At 45.0% G+C, this 17853-nt stretch overlaps 1 protein-coding gene across 4 annotated transcripts; it reads right to left on the bottom strand.

Moving 5' to 3' along the window:
• Positions 1-2382: 2382 nt before the first annotated feature.
• Positions 2383-14608, bottom strand: Ftsj1 (FtsJ RNA 2'-O-methyltransferase 1). Of its 4 annotated transcripts, none has more exons than XM_038317294.1 (13): positions 14356-14608; positions 12941-13139; positions 12615-12684; positions 12438-12528; positions 11301-11379; positions 9466-9518; positions 9318-9371; positions 9126-9228; positions 8937-9020; positions 8244-8347; positions 7961-8158; positions 7746-7787; positions 2383-3096 (listed from the first exon to the last, which is right to left on the bottom strand). In XM_038317294.1, the coding sequence occupies exons 2-12, from the start codon at positions 13059-13061 to the stop codon at positions 7755-7757; spliced, it is 990 nt and encodes a 329-aa protein (XP_038173222.1). In that variant the 5' UTR covers positions 13062-13139; positions 14356-14608; the 3' UTR covers positions 2383-3096; positions 7746-7754. The 4 variants fall into 4 exon arrangements, with proteins under 4 accessions (XP_038173222.1, XP_038173224.1, XP_038173226.1 ...); XM_038317296.1 differs by having other exon boundaries at positions 12941-13099; XM_038317298.1 differs by having other exon boundaries at positions 8244-8341; positions 14356-14607.
• Positions 14609-17853: the final 3245 nt, after the last annotated feature.

The following is a 17853-nucleotide window of genomic DNA, read 5'->3' as shown; positions in this document are numbered from 1 at the left end:
CTGGAGTGTGAACACCTATAGACAGAGTGGGGGTGCAGGCATTCCTGGAATCTCATAGAAAGGTGTGGCTATCCTGTGGTCAGAGGTTAAAGTGAATATACACCTACAGACTTCGTAAGGACACAGGATTAAGCCACAGAAGATGGTACCATAGAGTTTAGGGACTTTGCTCCTGCCTGTTGGGTTATAGAAACCCTTGGACCACAGTCAAGGAAGACTTTCTGACACTTTAAGAAAACAGGTTTCCCTCTGGGCGGTGGTGCACACACCTTTAATCTCAGCACTAGGGAGGCAGAGGTAGGCGGATCTCTGTGAGTTTGAGCCAACCTGGTCTACAAGAGCTAGTTCCAGGACAGCCAAAGCTATAATAGAGAAACCTTGTCTCAAAAAAAAAAAAAACCCAAAACAACAACAACAACAACAACAAGTTAACAGGTTTCCCTCCCGTATCCTCTTACAGGTAGTGCTATGACAGAATTCAAGGACTCGTACATGTTAGCTAAGTGTGAAGACTCTCAACCAAAAAAGCTTGTAAAATTAGGTGGGTGAAACCTGCCTTTAATGACTGTACTTAGGAGGTAGTCTGGAGGGTCAGGATTTCAAGGCCATCCTTGGGTGTGTAGCTACAGTAGACCCTTTCTCTTTTCTTTTTTGCCCCAAACAAACTTAGAGCGCCACCTGTCTGTCTCCCAAGTGCTGGGATCAAAGGTGTGCACCACCACTGCCCAGCATGAGATCTTTTTTTTAAAAAAAATAAAAACGAATCGAGAAATCCATTGGAAGTCTGTGGACTCTCTTATTTTTTTGTATTTGTTTTTTGAACCAGGGTCTCACTATGCAGCCCATGCTGGCTGGCCTCAAACTCACAACCCTCCTGCAGCAGTCTCCCATGTTCTGGGATTATAGGTATGTACTGTATTTGGCTTCAAATTATATATATATATATATTATATATATATATATATAATTTATTAAGCTCTCCCCCCTTTAATCCTCCTCCAAGGTCCCCATGCTCCCAATTTACTCATGAGATCTTGTCTTTTTATACTTTCTACTTCCCATGTAGACCTATGTAAGTCTCTCTTAGTGTTCTCATTGTCTAAATTCTCTGGGATTGTGGTTTGTAGGCTGGCTTTCTTTGCTTTATGTTTAAAGACCACCTATGAGTGAGTACATGTGATAATTGTCTTTCTGCGTCTGGGCTACCTCACTCAAAATGTTTTCTAGCTCCATCCATTTTCCTGAAAATTTCAAGATGTCATTTTTTTCTGCTGTGCAGTACTCCATTATATAAATGTATATTTTCCTTATCCATTCTTCGGTCAAGGGGCATTTAGGTTGTTTCCAGGTTCTGGCTATGACAAACAAAGCTGCTATGAACATAGTTGAGCACATGTCCTTGTGGCACGATTGAGCATCCTTTGGATATATACCCAAAAGTGGTATTACTGGGTCTTGAGGAAGGTTGTTTCCTAATTTTCTGAGAAATCACCACACTGACATCCAGAGGGGCTGTACCAGCTTGCATTCCCACCAGCAATGCAGGAGTGTTCCCTTTTCCCCACAACCTCTCCAGCATAAGTTGTCACCAGTGTTTTTCATCTCGGCCATTCTTACAGGTGTAAGATGGACTCTCAGAGTTGTTTTGATTTGCATTTCTCTGATGACTAAGGATGTTAAACATTTCCTTAAGTGTCTTTCAGCCATTTTAGATTCCTCTGTTGAGAGTTCTGTTTAGGCCTGTACTCCATTTTTTTTAAGGATTTATTTACTTATTACGCATACAATGTACTGCTGGCAAGGAAGGCACCAGATCTCATTACAGATGGTTGTGAGCCACCATGTGGGTGCTGGGAATTGAACTCGGGACCTCTGGAAGAGCAGCCAGTGCTCTTACCCTCTGAGCCATCTCTCCAGTCTCTATACTCCATTTTTTTTATTGGATTATGTGATCTTTTGGTGACCAATTTCTTGAGTTCTTTGTATATTTTGGAGATCAGACCTCTGTTTGATGTGGGGTTAGTGAAGATATTTTCCCATTCTGTAGGCTTATCTTTTATTTTTGAAATGGGGCCTAGCTATGTTGCCCAGGTTGACCTTGAATTTCTGGGCTTGAGTGTTCTTATTTTGGGCACCTGAGTAGCTGGGACTCCAGATGGTGGTAACACACCATCCAGCTAACATAATTTGTGTGTGTGTGTGTGTGTGTGTGTGTGTGTGCGCGTGCATGTTTTTGAAGGCAGAATCCAGGGCTTTGTGCATACTAGGAATGTACTTTCCCACTGAGTTACATCCCCAGTCCATTATACGAACTTTTTGAAAGCATACCTGCATATGTATACAAACGCATACGAATAATAACGAAAGCCGATCACACTGAAATACAGCTATCACCGTATATTTAAGTGAAATAAAACTGGGATACAGTAGCCAGGTTTCATGGCACAGGCCTGTATTCTCAGCATTCAGGGGGCAGATGCAGGAGGATCTTGAGTCTGAGGGCAGTCTAGGCTATATAGGAAGATATTGTCTTAAAAATACCTGACCAACCAATCTGTAAAAATTGGGAGGCAGTAATGGATGGGATGTATAATCATAGGATTGATTTATAAAATCTGCTATTATCCAAAGCAGTGACAAATATGAGCAGTCTTTCAGATGCCTGTACATTGTAATATAAAAAGTAAGTGACTTGCATAGGTAGGGCTTTTACTATTGATTTGTTGCCCGTGGCCGTGACTGGGAATAAAGCTGAATTTCAGGTATAGTGAAGCTGTAACATTTTCCTCCATCAAGTTGATGGAGGTCCCTCATGTTTACCCATGGTAAGAACCCCTGCTTTGCGGGGAAATCCTGGACCTATTCAGGATACCCAGGAGAAGATGAGGCATGTGCTCACAGTCTCAAGAAATTCCACGTGCAGCTCCACAGACTTCTTCGCTGTTTCTTTGTTGCTAAGGAGTTGCTGCAGAGTCCACTCGAGGCTTATCTGTTCAGGGCCCATAGATGGTATCTGTAAACAAACTCATCAAGCCAGCTTCTGGTTTTCCTGACAGCAGCTTCTGACTTGTATTAGTTCCATTTTTACTGCAAGCCCTAACATAAAGGAAAATGTATTTTAAAAAGTGCCAAGATTAACTATGAAGTGCTATTTCATTCTCACTGCTATGAAGCGCCCCACTGTGAACAGACTATGATTTAACAGGGGTGCTGCAAACACTCAAGAACTAATTTCTCTAAAAGTAATTTTTTATACTTATTTACTGTGTGTGTGTGTGGAAACACACCATGGTGTGCACATGGGGTAACAATATGTGGAAGTCAGTTCTCTCTTTCTACCCTGTGGGTTACAAGGGTTTAACTCTGGTTGTCAGGCTTAGCCAAAAGAGCCTTTTCCTACTGAACTCTGGAACTAATTTCTTTTTTATTTCTCTTTAGTTTTGGAGCCTGTCATGGAACGCGCTCTTGTAGACCATTCTGGCCTCGAACTCACAGAGATCCACCTGCCTCTGCCTCCTGAGTGCTGGGATTAAAGGTGTGCGCCACCACTGCCTGGCTTGGAACTAATTTCTTAGCCATGTAATTGGGGCCAGGTATGGTAGCGTGCACATCTTTAAACCTGGCAACCCAGGGTCTCATGTATGCCAGGCAAGCTCTATCGCTGACCTACAACCCCATATTGTTTTAGTGTTTAGCCCTGGCTATCCTGGAACTTGCTCTGTAGACCAGGCTGGCCTCAAACTCAAAGATCCACCTGCCTCTGCCTCCTGAGGAATAAAGGCATGCACCACCACTGCCTAGCACGTTTTTTTTGTTTTTCTTTTTTCTTTTTTCTAAAAAAAGATTTATTTATTAATTATGCATACAGTATTCTGTCTACATGTCTGCTGCAGGCCAGAAGAGGGCACCAGATCTCATTACAAATGGTTGTGAGCCACCATCTGTAATGGTGAACTGAACTCAGGACCTCTGGAAGTGCAGTCAGTGCTCTTAATCTCTGAGCCATCTCTCCAGTCCTGTTTGTTCTTAAGACACGGTCTCACTAAGTAGTGGCCTAGTCTGGACTCCCTTTCTCATGTGCTAGGGTTAAAGGCCTGTGCCACCACGCTTAGCCTGTGTCAATTTTTTTTTAAAAAAAGATTTATTTTTATTTGTGTATCACTGTTTTGCCTGCCTGCATGTATGTAAATAACTTGCACGTATGTTTTGTAAACATGGGGGCCAGAGGTAGGTACCACAATCCCTGGAACTGGAGTTACAGATGGTTGTTGGCTGCCATGTGGGTGCTGGGAAGTGGGTCCTCTGAATGGGCAATATGTGTTCCTAACCAGTGATCCATCTCTCTAATCCTTGTGTTTCAATAATATAAAAACCTTAAGATACTTCAAATTTGTTTTCTGTTTTTTGAGACAGGGTTTCTCTGTGTAGCCCTGGCTGTCCTGGAACTCACTCTGTAGACCAGAATGGCCTCAAACTCAGAGATCTGCCTGCCACTGCCTCCCAAGAGCTGGGATTAAAAATTGTGCACCACCACCCCCTGGCTATTTTTATTTTTTGGTTTCTCAGATAGGGTCCTCTACATAGCCCTGACTGTCCTGGAACTAGACCAGGCTGGCCTGAAGTTAACAATCTGCCTGTCTCTGCCTCCCAAGTGCCCGGTTAAAAAGATACTTTTAAAAATCGCAAACAGGGGCTGGAGAGATGGCTCAGAGGTTAAGAGCACTGGCTCCTCTTTCAGAGGATTCGGGTTCAAATTCCAGCATCCATATGGCAACTCACAACTGTCTGTAACTCCAGTCCCAGAGGCTCTGACACCTTCACACCAACGCACATGAAATAAAGTTAAATAAATTATTTAAAAAAATAAATAAAAATTGCAGACACCGGGCTGGAGAGATGGCTCAGTGGTTAAGAGCATTTCCTGCTCTTCCAAAGGTCCTGAGTTCAATTCCCAGCAACCACATGGTGGCTCACAACCATCGGTAATGAGGTCTGGTGCCCTCTTCTGCCCTTCAGGCATACACGCAGACAGAATATTGTATACATAAAAATACCTTATGTCGACATTCCCCAAATTTCTTCATTCTGGTTCACTTTTTCCTATCTTTCATAACCTATATTACCTTTGCATGTGCAGTCATGCATTGTAATGAAAAGGTGCCATTGTGGAAAACACCTTGGGTGTGTTTGTCATTGTGTAAATATTAGAGGAGTGTATTTCAACACAGCAGTCACTAGATGGTATCTTATGAGACCATTGTTTCTATGGTCTGCCTTTGAACAAACTGTTATTTTGTAGCAAATTGTAAACATAGTCGAATACAAGCTACAATGTATAAATTCAGCCTTCATTTCCTACTTCATCTCTAAACCTAGAATGCTTGAAGTATGCATTCAATATTTACCACCTCCTCAACATGTAGCAAGCAAAATGCTTAAAGCTCTTCTAAGCATAAAGCAGATCTCAGGAAACATTCATTTACTGAGGAAAAAAAAACTTTTTTTTTCTTTAACAAATTCTCTGCAGGTAGGAAGCTGGAGAGATGGTTCGGTACAAGCTCTTTCAGAGGCCCAGCACCCACATGGTGGCTAACTACCACCTCTAAGTCCAGTTCCAGGATACTTGATACCATCTTCTGGCCATCTCTATAGCCCCAACTTTGTTTTTATTTAAGAGAGGGTCTCGGGGGCTGGAGAGATGGCTCAGTGGTTAAGAGCATTGCCTGCTCTTCCAAAGGTCCTGAGTTCAATTCCCAGCAACCACATGGTGGCTCACAACCATCTGTGATGAGGTCTGGTGCCCTCTTCTGGCCTACAGGCATAGACACAGACAGAATATTATATACATAATAAATAAATAAATATTTTAAAAAAGAGGGTCTCATATAGCCCAGGCTGTCCTCAAACTTGCTATATGGCTGTATGCTATATGGATGACCTTGTACTTCTGAACTTCTGTGGTTGTCTGAGTGAGAATGGCACCCCAGGGGCTCATAGAACTGTCTAGGGAGAGATAAAGAGGTACAGTCTTATTGTGCCGCTGGGGACAGGCTTTCAGGATTCAAAAGCCCAGGCTCTCCCCAGGGGCTTCTCTTGCTCTCTCCGCCCATGGTCTGTATCTCTCAATTCCTGCTCCAGAGCCATGCCTGCCTGCTTGTGGCCATGCTCCCTGTGTGATGGTGATGGATTCATCCAATGAAATGGTAAACCCCCAATGAATACTTTCTTCTAGAAGTTGCCTTGGTCATGGTATGGTGCCTTACCACAGCAATTGAAAAGTAACTTACGACAACCTCCTACCACAGAATTACATGTATGGGCCACCACATCAAGGTTCGGTGGTCCTGGGGATAAAACCCAGAGCCTTGTGCAATCTACCAACTCAAGCACACCCCAGCCCCTAATATGGTTTTGTTGTTTCCCTGGCAGTACTAAAGATGGAATCTTTTAACCCTTTAAAGATTTATTTTTATTTTATGTGTATAAGTGTTTTGTTTGCAAGTATGCTCAATGAATAAAACAGTAAAAAAAATTAAGTCAAAATTTACTGGTGTCTTTCATCTTTTGAGACAGATTTTTTTTTTAAATTTTTATGATTTATTTATTTTATGTGCATTGGTGTGAAGGTGTCAGATTCCCTGGAACTGGATTTTCGGACAGTTGTGAGCTGTCATATGGGTGCTAGGAAATGAACCCAGGTCCTCTGGAAGAGCAGTCAGTGCTCTTAACCGCTGAGCCATTTCTCCAGCCCCTTGAGACAGATTTTCATGTAGCTCAGGATGGTTTCAAGCCTGCTATGTATCTGAGGATGTTCTGATTCTTGTCTTGCAGCTTTCTGAGTGCTAGGAATATAGGCACTACATGCTTGTTTTTGATGTTTTTGGAGACAGGGTTTCTCTGTATAACAGCCCTGGCTGTCTCAGAACTCACTCTATAGACCAGAGGCTGGCCTTGAAATCACAAGAGATCTACCTGCCACTCACTGCCTCTTCAGTGCTGGGACTAAAGGCATGCATAACCATGCCCGGCCTGCCTGGTTTTTCATATGGTGCTGGAGATTGAACCTAGGGCTTTGTATATTCTAAGCAAGCACTCTACACACTGAGCTATATCTCCAAACCACTGAAATGTTTTTCTTCTTTTAAAGACAGGGTCTTATTATGTATCCTTGGCTATCCTAGAACTGTTCAGACCACGTTAGCCTCAAACTTGTAGAGACTTGCCTGCTTCCCCTCCCCCCACAAAGGGCTGGGATTAAAGATAAGTGCCACCTACCCAACTATTTTTATTATTTGTAATTACGTGTATGTCCATGTCCTGGGCATGTGCTTGTGAATGTAGGTGCCCAGGGAGGCCAGATCTGTCCAATCCCATGGAGGCGGAGCCACAGGCAGTTGTGAGCTGCCAGACGTGAGTGCTGGGAACCAAACTTGGATCCTATGCAAGCGCAGTACCTACTCTTTTTTTAAAAATTCTTTTAAAAGATTATTTATTATGTATATAGTATTCTGTCTGCATGTATGCCTGTAGGCCAGAAGAGGGTACCAGATCTCATTACAGATGGTTGTGAGCCACCATGTGGTTGCTGGGAATTGAACTCAGGACCTCTGGAAGAACAGCTAGTGCTCTTAACCTCTGAGCCATCTCTCCAGCCCCGCTTAACCACTGAGCCAGCTTGCAGTCCCCATTCAGCTTTTTCCTAAAGGTGCCCTTTATTTGAACTTTAGAAAAAAAGGCAAATTTACCTTAAATTGTTAAGGTGAACAATTTATTTCATCGTCTTCCACCTGCCAAAGAAAAAGAAAAGGGACTTGGTTATTTGGTTACATTTTCCATTTGTCAGTGGGCTGACCTACTGATTCCTATAATTGTTGCAAGCAGGAAAGAACCACGTTGAATCAGGATAGAAATAGGCATATTGGGAAAGGGTCATGGTGGGCTCAGAAGTGAATATCCATACCTTGGGGGACAGCAGGGTATGACCCTGAGGGACAGTCAGAGGCTGGGGCAACTTGTCTACTTTGTTAATGGGGCATTCTTTGGGGAGCAGTTCCTTGGCCAGCTGCCCATTCTTCTTCAACCTGCAGGCCTCCTGGTATGGGGGTGCGATGGGGGGTTGTGTGGGCGGAGTATATTTGTACTCAGAGCCATCTTCTAGCTGTGGGACACAAGAGGCAGGGAGATGATGAGGGGCTGAGACTCCCAGTCTCCCTGACCCCACATCCTGATGATTGGACACTCACATCCAGAGGGTAACTGCGATCCGAATCATAGGCGCTGAGGTCCCCACAGGCCACAAAGGGTACAATAAAACGGGCAGGACCATGCAGCTGGTTGAAATCTAAATCTTAGAAAGAGGCAGAGTGAAGACTGAGGGCAAGGCCAGTTAGGACGCAGGGTACAGGAACATTAAGTTCCTTCCTCCCTAACTGGTCCACCATCAACTAGTCTTTTAGTGTGGATCCCCTTCACAGGGGGTTTGTCTGATCACTGATTCTAAATGTCAGCCCCCGGTCTTGCTTTGCACTGCACTATGCCCACCCAGCAAGCACTTTAACCAGCACATTCTATCAGGATCTTGTCTCACTCAAATGGGATCTGCCTTTGCCCATCAGGGGCAAGGGTACAGACCTACATGGGGAACATGTCTAACACATGTGCGGTTTCCACCTGAGGGCAGTGACTGAAGGTTTTCCTAAGATAGACAGGTAGAATCTTCCCTGGGTGAATGCTTAGGAGTTTGCTGCAACAGAATTTCCACCAGGACCAAGAGCTACCATTGGAGAACTATCTGAACCAAAGCTCCCATTAATACAAAATACCCATTAGGGGGTGGAACTGCCATCAGGGTGGGAGACTGAGGGCCCTCAAGAGACATTACGTGCATGGGGCTGGTGCAGTTTCCCCAGGCATGGGCCACCAGCTTTAGCTCTCACCGTACGAGTGGTTCAGCAGGGGTCGGGTCAGGTCTGGAATGAAGCCCTCAGGAGGGTCATAACCCTGACAAACAGCAAAGGCCTCTGTGGGGGAGAACCTAGAGTGAGGGGGTGACTCTGTCACCTCAATCTTGTATGGACACATGCCCAGTCACCCCCTTGCCTATCAGGGGGTGACATGCCACTGACCAATGCTGGAGTTCCGGCTGCTCTTTGGCTTGGCACAGAGCACACTGGAGAAGAAGATACGCAGCTGGCTATAGAGCAGCGTTACATCTCGGCCCCGGAATATCTGTAGGGTGTGGAAGGCAAGATGGAGAGGTAAGGATGCCTGCCCCCCCAGACCTTTCTCAACACTCCCCCATGTCCCCCAAGGCTCACCTTGGCTACAAAGCAGCCCCCTAGCTTCAAGACATGTGTAGCAATGTTGAGAGCCTGTGGGAAGGACAGATGGGTACGGTGGTGGTTGAGGCAGAGGCAGCCAAGAGAGGGCTAAAGGATAGCAGGGGCAATCACCAGGGTTACTCACCGCTAGCAGAAGCTGAGCCTGCATATACTCATCGACATCATGGAGGCCAGTGACTGTAGCGAGAAGAACAACATTAGGAGACCCTCTGATTTGATGTATCTTCTTGTACCAGAGATTAGAAAACTAAAAGCATTTTCTTCCAGGCCTTCTCACTGCTAAGGTTCTGGAAACAAGAGTACTGCCTTCCAAATAGATTTGAACTCTGACCCCTAGCACCTGGGAAGTCATTTTAATTCTGGAAACTACTTGTCCCACAAGCAGCACTAGCATTTCTACTGATAACCTAGCTGGCTCCTCTGAGCTTTGTTTATAGACCAGCCCCGTGGGCTCAACAAATCCAAAGCCTACTCCTTTTCCTTCTCTACCAGCTCCTCTGTGTACTCAGCTCATCCAACCCTTCCAGTAATTCATGGCAAAAACCTTAGCCCCTCTGACCAACTCTGGTGCCCATCAGAGAACCAGCCAGTTCTGTTTTCAAAATGTGACCTCTCTTCGCCTGTCAACTGGAGCCATCACTGTTATCAGTCACTCCTTTGCACTTGTGCAGTGGCCATCTCTCTCTTGTCCTGGGGTCCCTGCTTTCACCTCTGACCCTCACACAGTTCAAGCAGCCTGAGGGATACAATTGTGATCCCAGTCAGACAGGCTTCCTTGGTCCACAACCCTCCAAGTTCTCAGTACCAAGAGTAATACTGTAACTGATGGCCCATCAGCACGGTCCCTATCAACTCTCTTTGCTTTTATGAAGTCTCTCTTCTTTCTTTCTTTCTTTCTTTCTTTCTTTCTTTCTTTCTTTCTTTCTTTCTTTCTTTCTTTCTTCCTTCCTTCCTTCCTTCCTTCCTTCCTTCCTTCCTTCCTTTCTTTTCTTTTTTTTTCCGAGACAGGGTCTCTGTAGCTTTAGAGCCTGTCCTGGAACTAGCTCTTGTAGACCAGGCTGGTCTCAAAATCACAGAGATCCACCTGCCTCTGCCTCCCGAGTGCTGGGACTAAAGGCATGCACCACCGCTGCCCAGCTGAAGCCTTTCTTGTTTACTTAAAATCCCAACAGGTAGTTTTTGCTTCCTTGGCCTGTTTCAGTGACTTCGCTATAGTATTTATTACCATCTTTAGTTTATTAAATTATCTTTGTATTAAAAATTATAAATTACTATTAGTTTTGCATATTTTTAAAACTTTAATTTTTTAAAATTTACGTGTGTCTGTGCTTGTGTATGTCACATGTGTGTGCCCATGGAGGCCAGAAGAGGGTATCAGATACCCTGGAGCTGAAGCAAGCACTCTTGACCACTAAGTCAGCTCCCCATCCTCTTATTTTTATTTTTTGAGACAGGGCCTTTCTAGTCTGGGTTGACCTTGAACTCTAGTGACCTTTCTGCCTCAGTCTCCCAAGAACTAGAATTACAGGCATTGAGTTGCCAGCTCAACCATTTCTCTTTTATGTATTCCCACTAAAACATTGACTTCACAAGGCCAGAGGTCAGTGGAACTTATTTATGTACACTTTCCCAACACAACATGTGCTCAGAAAACATTCTGAATAGATAGCTGCCTTATAAAAAGAATATAGGATTGGACAGGCAGTCATATGAAAAGGCAGAAGGATGGACAAAACCCACAAAGCTGGAGGTATACCTGAGTGGCAGAACACGTGCCTAGCATAGTTGGGGACCCCAACATTGCTAGCACCATGAAAGGTGGTGAGAAGAAGGAGAATGAAAGCAGGGATCAGAGGTAGGGAGAAACTGCCAGAAAGGAGGAAATGCTGAGAGCAGAGGGAAAAAGAGGGAGGAAAAAAACTGACCTGGGAGATAGAGGTCACCCCGCACCCCATTTACCATCAGGAGCCCCGTCACACACTACTAGGTCAGCAGGGCAGCCCTCAAAGTGCTGGATGATCTCCTTGGCAGTGGAAAGCTACAGAGAAAGGGGGATGAGTGGTCTCAGTGCCCCTTAGCTGCCCTCACCTTCAAACCCCACCCACCCACAGCCCTAGCCTCAAAGCCTCTGGGACAGCCATGAACAAATCCTCAGCATCTTTTGGTGTCTCTGCGATACGATCTACCTGCTGTTTGCTGTTAATTTGTCTTTCTCAGTTTCTGTCTCAGATATGGGGCTAGAGCCCAGTATGCTTTGCTCGTGTTACACAAGTGCTATAGCCCTAAGCTACATCTCCAGTCCCTCTCCTCTTTCTTTTAAATTAAAAAAAAAATGGGCTGGTGAAATGGCTTAGCAGGTAAAGGTGCTGGCTGCCAGGCCTGGTGATCCAGAGTTCCATCCCTAGGATTCATATAACGGAAGAAGGAACTGATTCCTCCTGCCCTCTGACCTCTATATGCACACCATAGCATATAAGCACCCCCACATATACACGCAACATTTTCCTCTCCCTTCCTTTCTTTTCCTTTTTAAATGTATATAGGTGTTTTGCCTATATGTATTGTTTGTGTCACATGTATGCCTGGTGCCGGGGAGGCCAGAAGACGGCATCACAATACCTGGAACTGGAGTTCCAGGCAGGTGTGAGTCATTGTGTGGATGCTTGGAATTGAAACTGGGCCCTTTGCAAGAGCAACCGGGACTCTTGACTCTGAACCATCACTCCAGCCCCTAAAGTATTTTAAAAACTGCATTTATTCATTAATTTCTCTGTGTGTGCTTAGGTACACGTGCAACTGCCCACACATGGAGGTCAGAGGACAACTTTCAGGACTTAACTCAGTCAACTGGCTTGTCGGCAAGCACCCTTCCTTGCTGAAGCCACCATGGAGTCCTCTTTCTCTTTTGAATTTGGAACTACAGTCTCATTATGTAAGGCAGGCTAGCTTTGCATTTATTACAGGCTCAGCCTTCTAATTCCGAGGATTACATATTACTTTCGCTGTTTTTATATCCTTGCTTCTCTTCCACTTCCCATAGCCCCCAAGTGGAGCCTTCTCTCAGGATAACCCCGATGTTCTCAGTCATGCGCTCACCTGCGTGATGTCCCCCTGTATCTGTATCACGCCTGGAAGAGGAGCCATAGCTTGCAAGTCCACAGCCACCACCCGACCAGAACTCTGGCCCCTGTGGACAGCACAGCCCATGTCAGCACACGCGTTACTCCCAGCCCTTCCTCCCACCAGTTCATCCTCCTAGACCTCTTTACTCACCCAACCTTTTGGCTCAGAACCTGGCTCCAGCTGCCTGGGGCTGCACACAGGTCAACTGCTCGCTTCACGCCTGCGCGCATACAGTGAAAACACACTTTGTCAGCTGCACAGACCTTTCTAAACAGGAGGACCCTGCCGGATTCACCTCTCTCCCCTGGGGTGAACCTATGAACTGCTCTTGGGCCACCTCCTGTAAGGCTTGTGGCTTCATCTTCTTCCCTGTTTCCCTGCCCCAGATACCCTCGAAGTTAGCCCACCCACTGCAGTGAGCTCTATAGAAGCGGCCTTCTCTTCACTCCCAGGTCACGTGGCCACCAAATAAGCACCTTGGAAGAGATTGAATTCCTCATCAAGTTGAAGCAGCTTGAAGGCGCTCCGGGCCCGCCAGCCATTCTCCTTGGCCAGGCGATAGTAGACATCCCGTTTATCCTTTGATGTCCGTCCCATCTCACTCTGCTGGGAGGCAGTGAGCCGATGCTGCTGTCCTGTATGGATAAACAGGGTAGGGAGTAGGACACCACCTACCTGCACAGGGCAGAGAAAACAAAGTACAGCTAATTGAGTTCATGTGACCCATAAGACAGCCCATTTCAACACACGGAGATTGAAGCCCTGCCAGGGCTCTGAGTACCTTATCATGAACTCTCAGGCCCCTTTGCTCATCACATAGGCTCCCATCACTGTGGGCACCACAGACCCCACTGTTAATGACCTTACTACTGACTCTGCCCACCTCCACCTCCAGCTACCCTCACTGACCCGCTACCCCAGTCATCTCTCTCTCAATTAGTTTCTCTGCCCATTTCATCTCTACTAATACCCAACCATCTCTCTAGCTCTTTCCCGTGTCTCTAGATTCACAGACCCTTACTGCCCCCATTAATCCCATGCCTGTCACACCTAATACCCTGATACAACCTTATTCTGTCTCCCACAGCCTAATCTTTCTCTCCACTCTGCAGTCCATCAATCCATTAAAAGTCTAGGCCTCCAGCCATTAATTACTTACTACCTCCTTAATCTCCACTAATGCCTAGAGCATCATGACCTGTTAGGTCTCCATTCTGTCAATTTACCAGCTCCGTTAACTCAACTCGGTTAACCTCCAACCGACCTCTCACAGATCACACTAGTGGCCTTCAGTATCCTTTTCATCAAAACACACAATACCCTGGACTGGATGCTCACACAGCTTCTGTTTCTTCTTTCCTCGCTTCCCTAACGAGTGCTTTTCTCCCCCTGCCCACTCATCTCTGTTATCCTTTCCGGAACCTCGCCGTTATCGATTACTATGAAAACTGCTGAATATCTACGACTCCCAGAGATCATACTCTTATTAGCATTTCCTTCATTTCCAGCCAGTGAGCGCACTTTGTTAGGTCTCCATGAGCGACTGAACTATTACTAGCTTTCATTAACTTTCTCGTGGACACAGCGCCATGAGCCTAATACCTTAAAGACTCCTCTTCTAATAACAGCCCCAAGTTCATCTTCATGACCTCAAAGACCATCACCCTCTCAGGATCACCAGATCCCCCTCGAGGTGGTCCGGCAGATACCAGATCAGCTGTGTAGCGTCACGCGGCACCCCTTCGAGTTCACGCAGCATTCTAATTTCCTGCTTCCCGAGGCTTGACTGAACTATGCAGCTGCAACACCGAGAATGAACCCCCTCCATACCGACAGCGCACGCATGCCTACAGTCTTGGTCCCAGTTTGTCCTAGGTGTCCCAGGACCTACCTTAGCTCTTGGATAGGGAGGGAGGCTGGATCACCCGCCTCAAGAAGAGTGTGCAAATCGGTGAAAAAAGGTAGGGCTCCAGTTGGTGTTCTCAGTTGACCCGAAGGCCTGTAGCACATACCTAGAGGTTGTTACAACGTGGCAAACTTTTCATTGTTAAATAGTTAACTTCCACCGAGGTCCAGACCAGAGCAGAGCACAACCTATGACGTTAGTCTCGTCATCGTTTGTCGACATATCCGGGTCACAGGAACTGCTATTCCCAGGATGCAACTGACATTGCTTAGCCAATGATGTTGCAAGGCTCGTGAGCCGGCTCTCGTTCTTTGTTTCAAGGCCAAGGTCGTGTAACTGCGCTCAGGAGGGCGAGGCAACGTGATCGCTAGTTCTCGGCCAATCTAGGCTATATAGGGAGACCCATGGGAAACCCCCACCTCTCTCCACGTACTTGCACAAAAAAAGCAAGAAATAAGAAGCTAAAATAACGTAGCCGCCTCTTTTATACACCCTGGCGGTCGTTTAGCCTATGTACTACATTTCCCAAAGTTCAGCGACGTGACCACGCCTATTTTCCTTAAGTCTGGCAGGAAGGGAAATTACGCAAGGGGGTGGCACGTGACCATGCGGAGGAGGAAAGCACGTAGCGAAAGTACGCTACAGCGAAGCTACCGCGTGCTATTTTGAATCGTATTTTTCCTGGTTGATTGCGGTGCTTTTAATTTTGCCATCTCAGAACTTTGGTTTCCCCATTTGAAAAATGGAGATCATTGCCAACGAAGAGTTCACGGTGTTAATAGGATTAGAAAGATGTACGTCCTTTTCGTAATTATACATTTCCCCACATATTTTTGGAAACATTTTAACCCCTATGCTCCAGTAAAAAGAGTATCTATTAATTTGTGAGGCTGCACACTCGGGAGAGGCTCTTTCTGCCAAACCTGACCACTTGAATTTAATTCAGCAGGCCCACACCCCCACGTGCACCTTGTGGCACGTGCCCCCTCCCCAAATAAATGAACAAATTAATAAATATACGAGTGAATAAAAATTTAAAGCATATATGTATGTATATGTTAGTGTGTGTGTGTGTGCGCGCGCACTCATATAATCTAGTGCAAAAAATAAATGAAACAGTTATTTACCGTGTATTAAGGCACTAAGTGCTGTCAGTGGCGTGCTGGTAATTGATTAACTGGCTTTTGGCAGGGTAAGGGGTTGGATCTGTTTGTAGCATTTGTTAGTTTCCATGGTTTACATATCATCTATCATCTGGTCAGATTTTAAGTCACCCATGTGTAGTCTGAACACAGGTGCAGCTGCACACCATTAGTGTTTACTGGACCATACAATAATAAGAGAAATGGCTTCAAGAGCACAGACAAGGAATGATATGCAGTGAGAGAATTAAGAAATGATAGATTTTAAATATCTATTATCTTTAAAAATCCAATCCACTTAATTGTTCAGTTCACAGTGTTATATTTCCTTTTCTGTCTTTTTCTTTCTCTCTTTTCTTCATGGTTTCAGTGTAGGTCAAGCTGGCCTCAAACCCATGAACCACTTCCCACCTTTCAAGTGCCGACATTACAGACGCCCCACAACATGCACTGTTCAGCATTTATTTTTTTTTTTTAAGACAGGGTCTCACTAGGTAGTGCTGGCTGTCCTAGAACTCATTGCGTACACCAGGCTGGCCTCAAATTCACAGAGATCTACCTGCCTGTGCGCCCTCCGAGTGCTGAGGTTTACCAGTATTTCATTGTTTTTTTTTGTTTTGTTTTTCGAGTCAGGGTTTCTCTGTGGCTTTGGAGCCTGTCCTGGAACTAGCTCTTGTAGACCAGGCTGGCCTCGAACTCACAGAGATCCTCCTGCCTCTGCCTCCCGAGTGCTGGGATTAAAGGCGTGCGCCACCACTGCCCGGCTAGTATTTTATTTTTTAAAGATTATTTTTATTTTATTTTATGTGTATGATGTTTATCTGCTTGTATATGAAGAAAACATACATGCCTGCTGCCCAAGGAGGTCAGAAGGTATCAGATCCTGGAAGCAGAATTATGGACGGTTGTGAGCTATCATGTGAGTGCTGGGAACTGAACCGGGTCTTCTGCAAGTGCAACAAGTGTTCTTAACCACGGAGCCATCTGCCTAGTCCCAGTGTTTCATTTTTAACAATAGTTATTTAAAAATCAGTTTACAAAAATCACTGAAAATTGAACTAGCCTACTTGTGAAAGCCTATAAAGTTGTTTCCAGTGCACTGCTGAAGTCTTGTAATGTTATTTTTAGATTTGATTTTATGTGTGTGCATGTTTTGCCTGCATTTATGTATGTGAATCACTTGCTTGCCTGGTAACTTCTGAGGCCAGAAGAGGGCATTGGATCCCCTGGGACTGGAGTTACAGATGATTGTGAGCTGCCTTGTGGGTTCAGGGAATCAATCCTGGGTCCTCTGGAAGAACAAAAAGTGTCCTTAATGACTGAGCCATCTCTCCAGCCTCCTGAATTATTTTTTCCCTAACTCAATTTAATCCTTACAACATAGGAGCTAATTATCCTTAACTTACACAGAAGAAACCGAGGCAAGGAAAGGATACACATTATCAGAAGTGCATAAATATACATAATTTAACATAAATGTATAAGATTATATAGAAATACAATGATATATAATTTTATATTACATAGTAGTAAACAAACAGTAAAAATAGGTCACATGTAAATAAAAATATATACTAGTATATACTTTATATATTTTTATCATGCATAAAACCTAGGTATCATCCTATACATATAACATACAATGTATATGGTAATACAAGTATGGCACCATGCCTCTGTACCTTTAGTAAAGTAATTACATTAAATACAAATGTACTATTAAATAAACAGATACAGAATGTTTTATTTTATTTTTGAGACAGGGTCTTGTTATACAACTCAGGCTGTCCTTGACCCTTACCTTAGTCTTTCTGCCTTACTCTTCCAAGTGTGGAGATAACTAGTGTGACAGATGAGATCCTAAGAGGTTGCCCTCGTCCATTTTTTTTTCTGCTGCATCCTTCAGAGCAGCTTGGACTGTAGTTTGTACCATGGTAGTTTGTACATGGTACAAACTCTGCTGTTATTTAGAAAGTCAGCTGCAGGATAAGTCTCTTTTCTTTTTAAATTTCCCTCCCTCCCTCCCTCCCTCCCTCCCTCCCTCCCTCCCTCCCTCCCTCCCTCCCTCCCTTCTTTCCTTTCTTTCTTTCTTTCTTTCTTTCTTTCTTTCTTTCTTTCTTTCTTTCTTTCTTTCTTTCTTTCTTTCTTTCTTTCTTTCTTTCAACAGGGTTTCTCTGTAGCTTTGGAGCCTGTCCTGGAACTAGCTCAGTAGACCAGGCTGGCCTCGAACTCACAGAGATCAGCCCACCTCTACCTCCCAAGTGCTAGGATTAAAGGCGGCCTGCGCCACCAACTGCCAGGTTGGGGTAAAGCTTCTCTGAGAAGTGACTCAGGAGCTAAC

Source organism: Arvicola amphibius, chromosome X (genome assembly GCF_903992535.2).
Source record: "Arvicola amphibius chromosome X, mArvAmp1.2, whole genome shotgun sequence".
Taxonomy (NCBI): domain Eukaryota; kingdom Metazoa; phylum Chordata; class Mammalia; order Rodentia; family Cricetidae; genus Arvicola; species Arvicola amphibius.
Note: the sequence above shows the minus strand (reverse complement) of the source record. Positions and strands in the feature narration are given on the sequence as shown.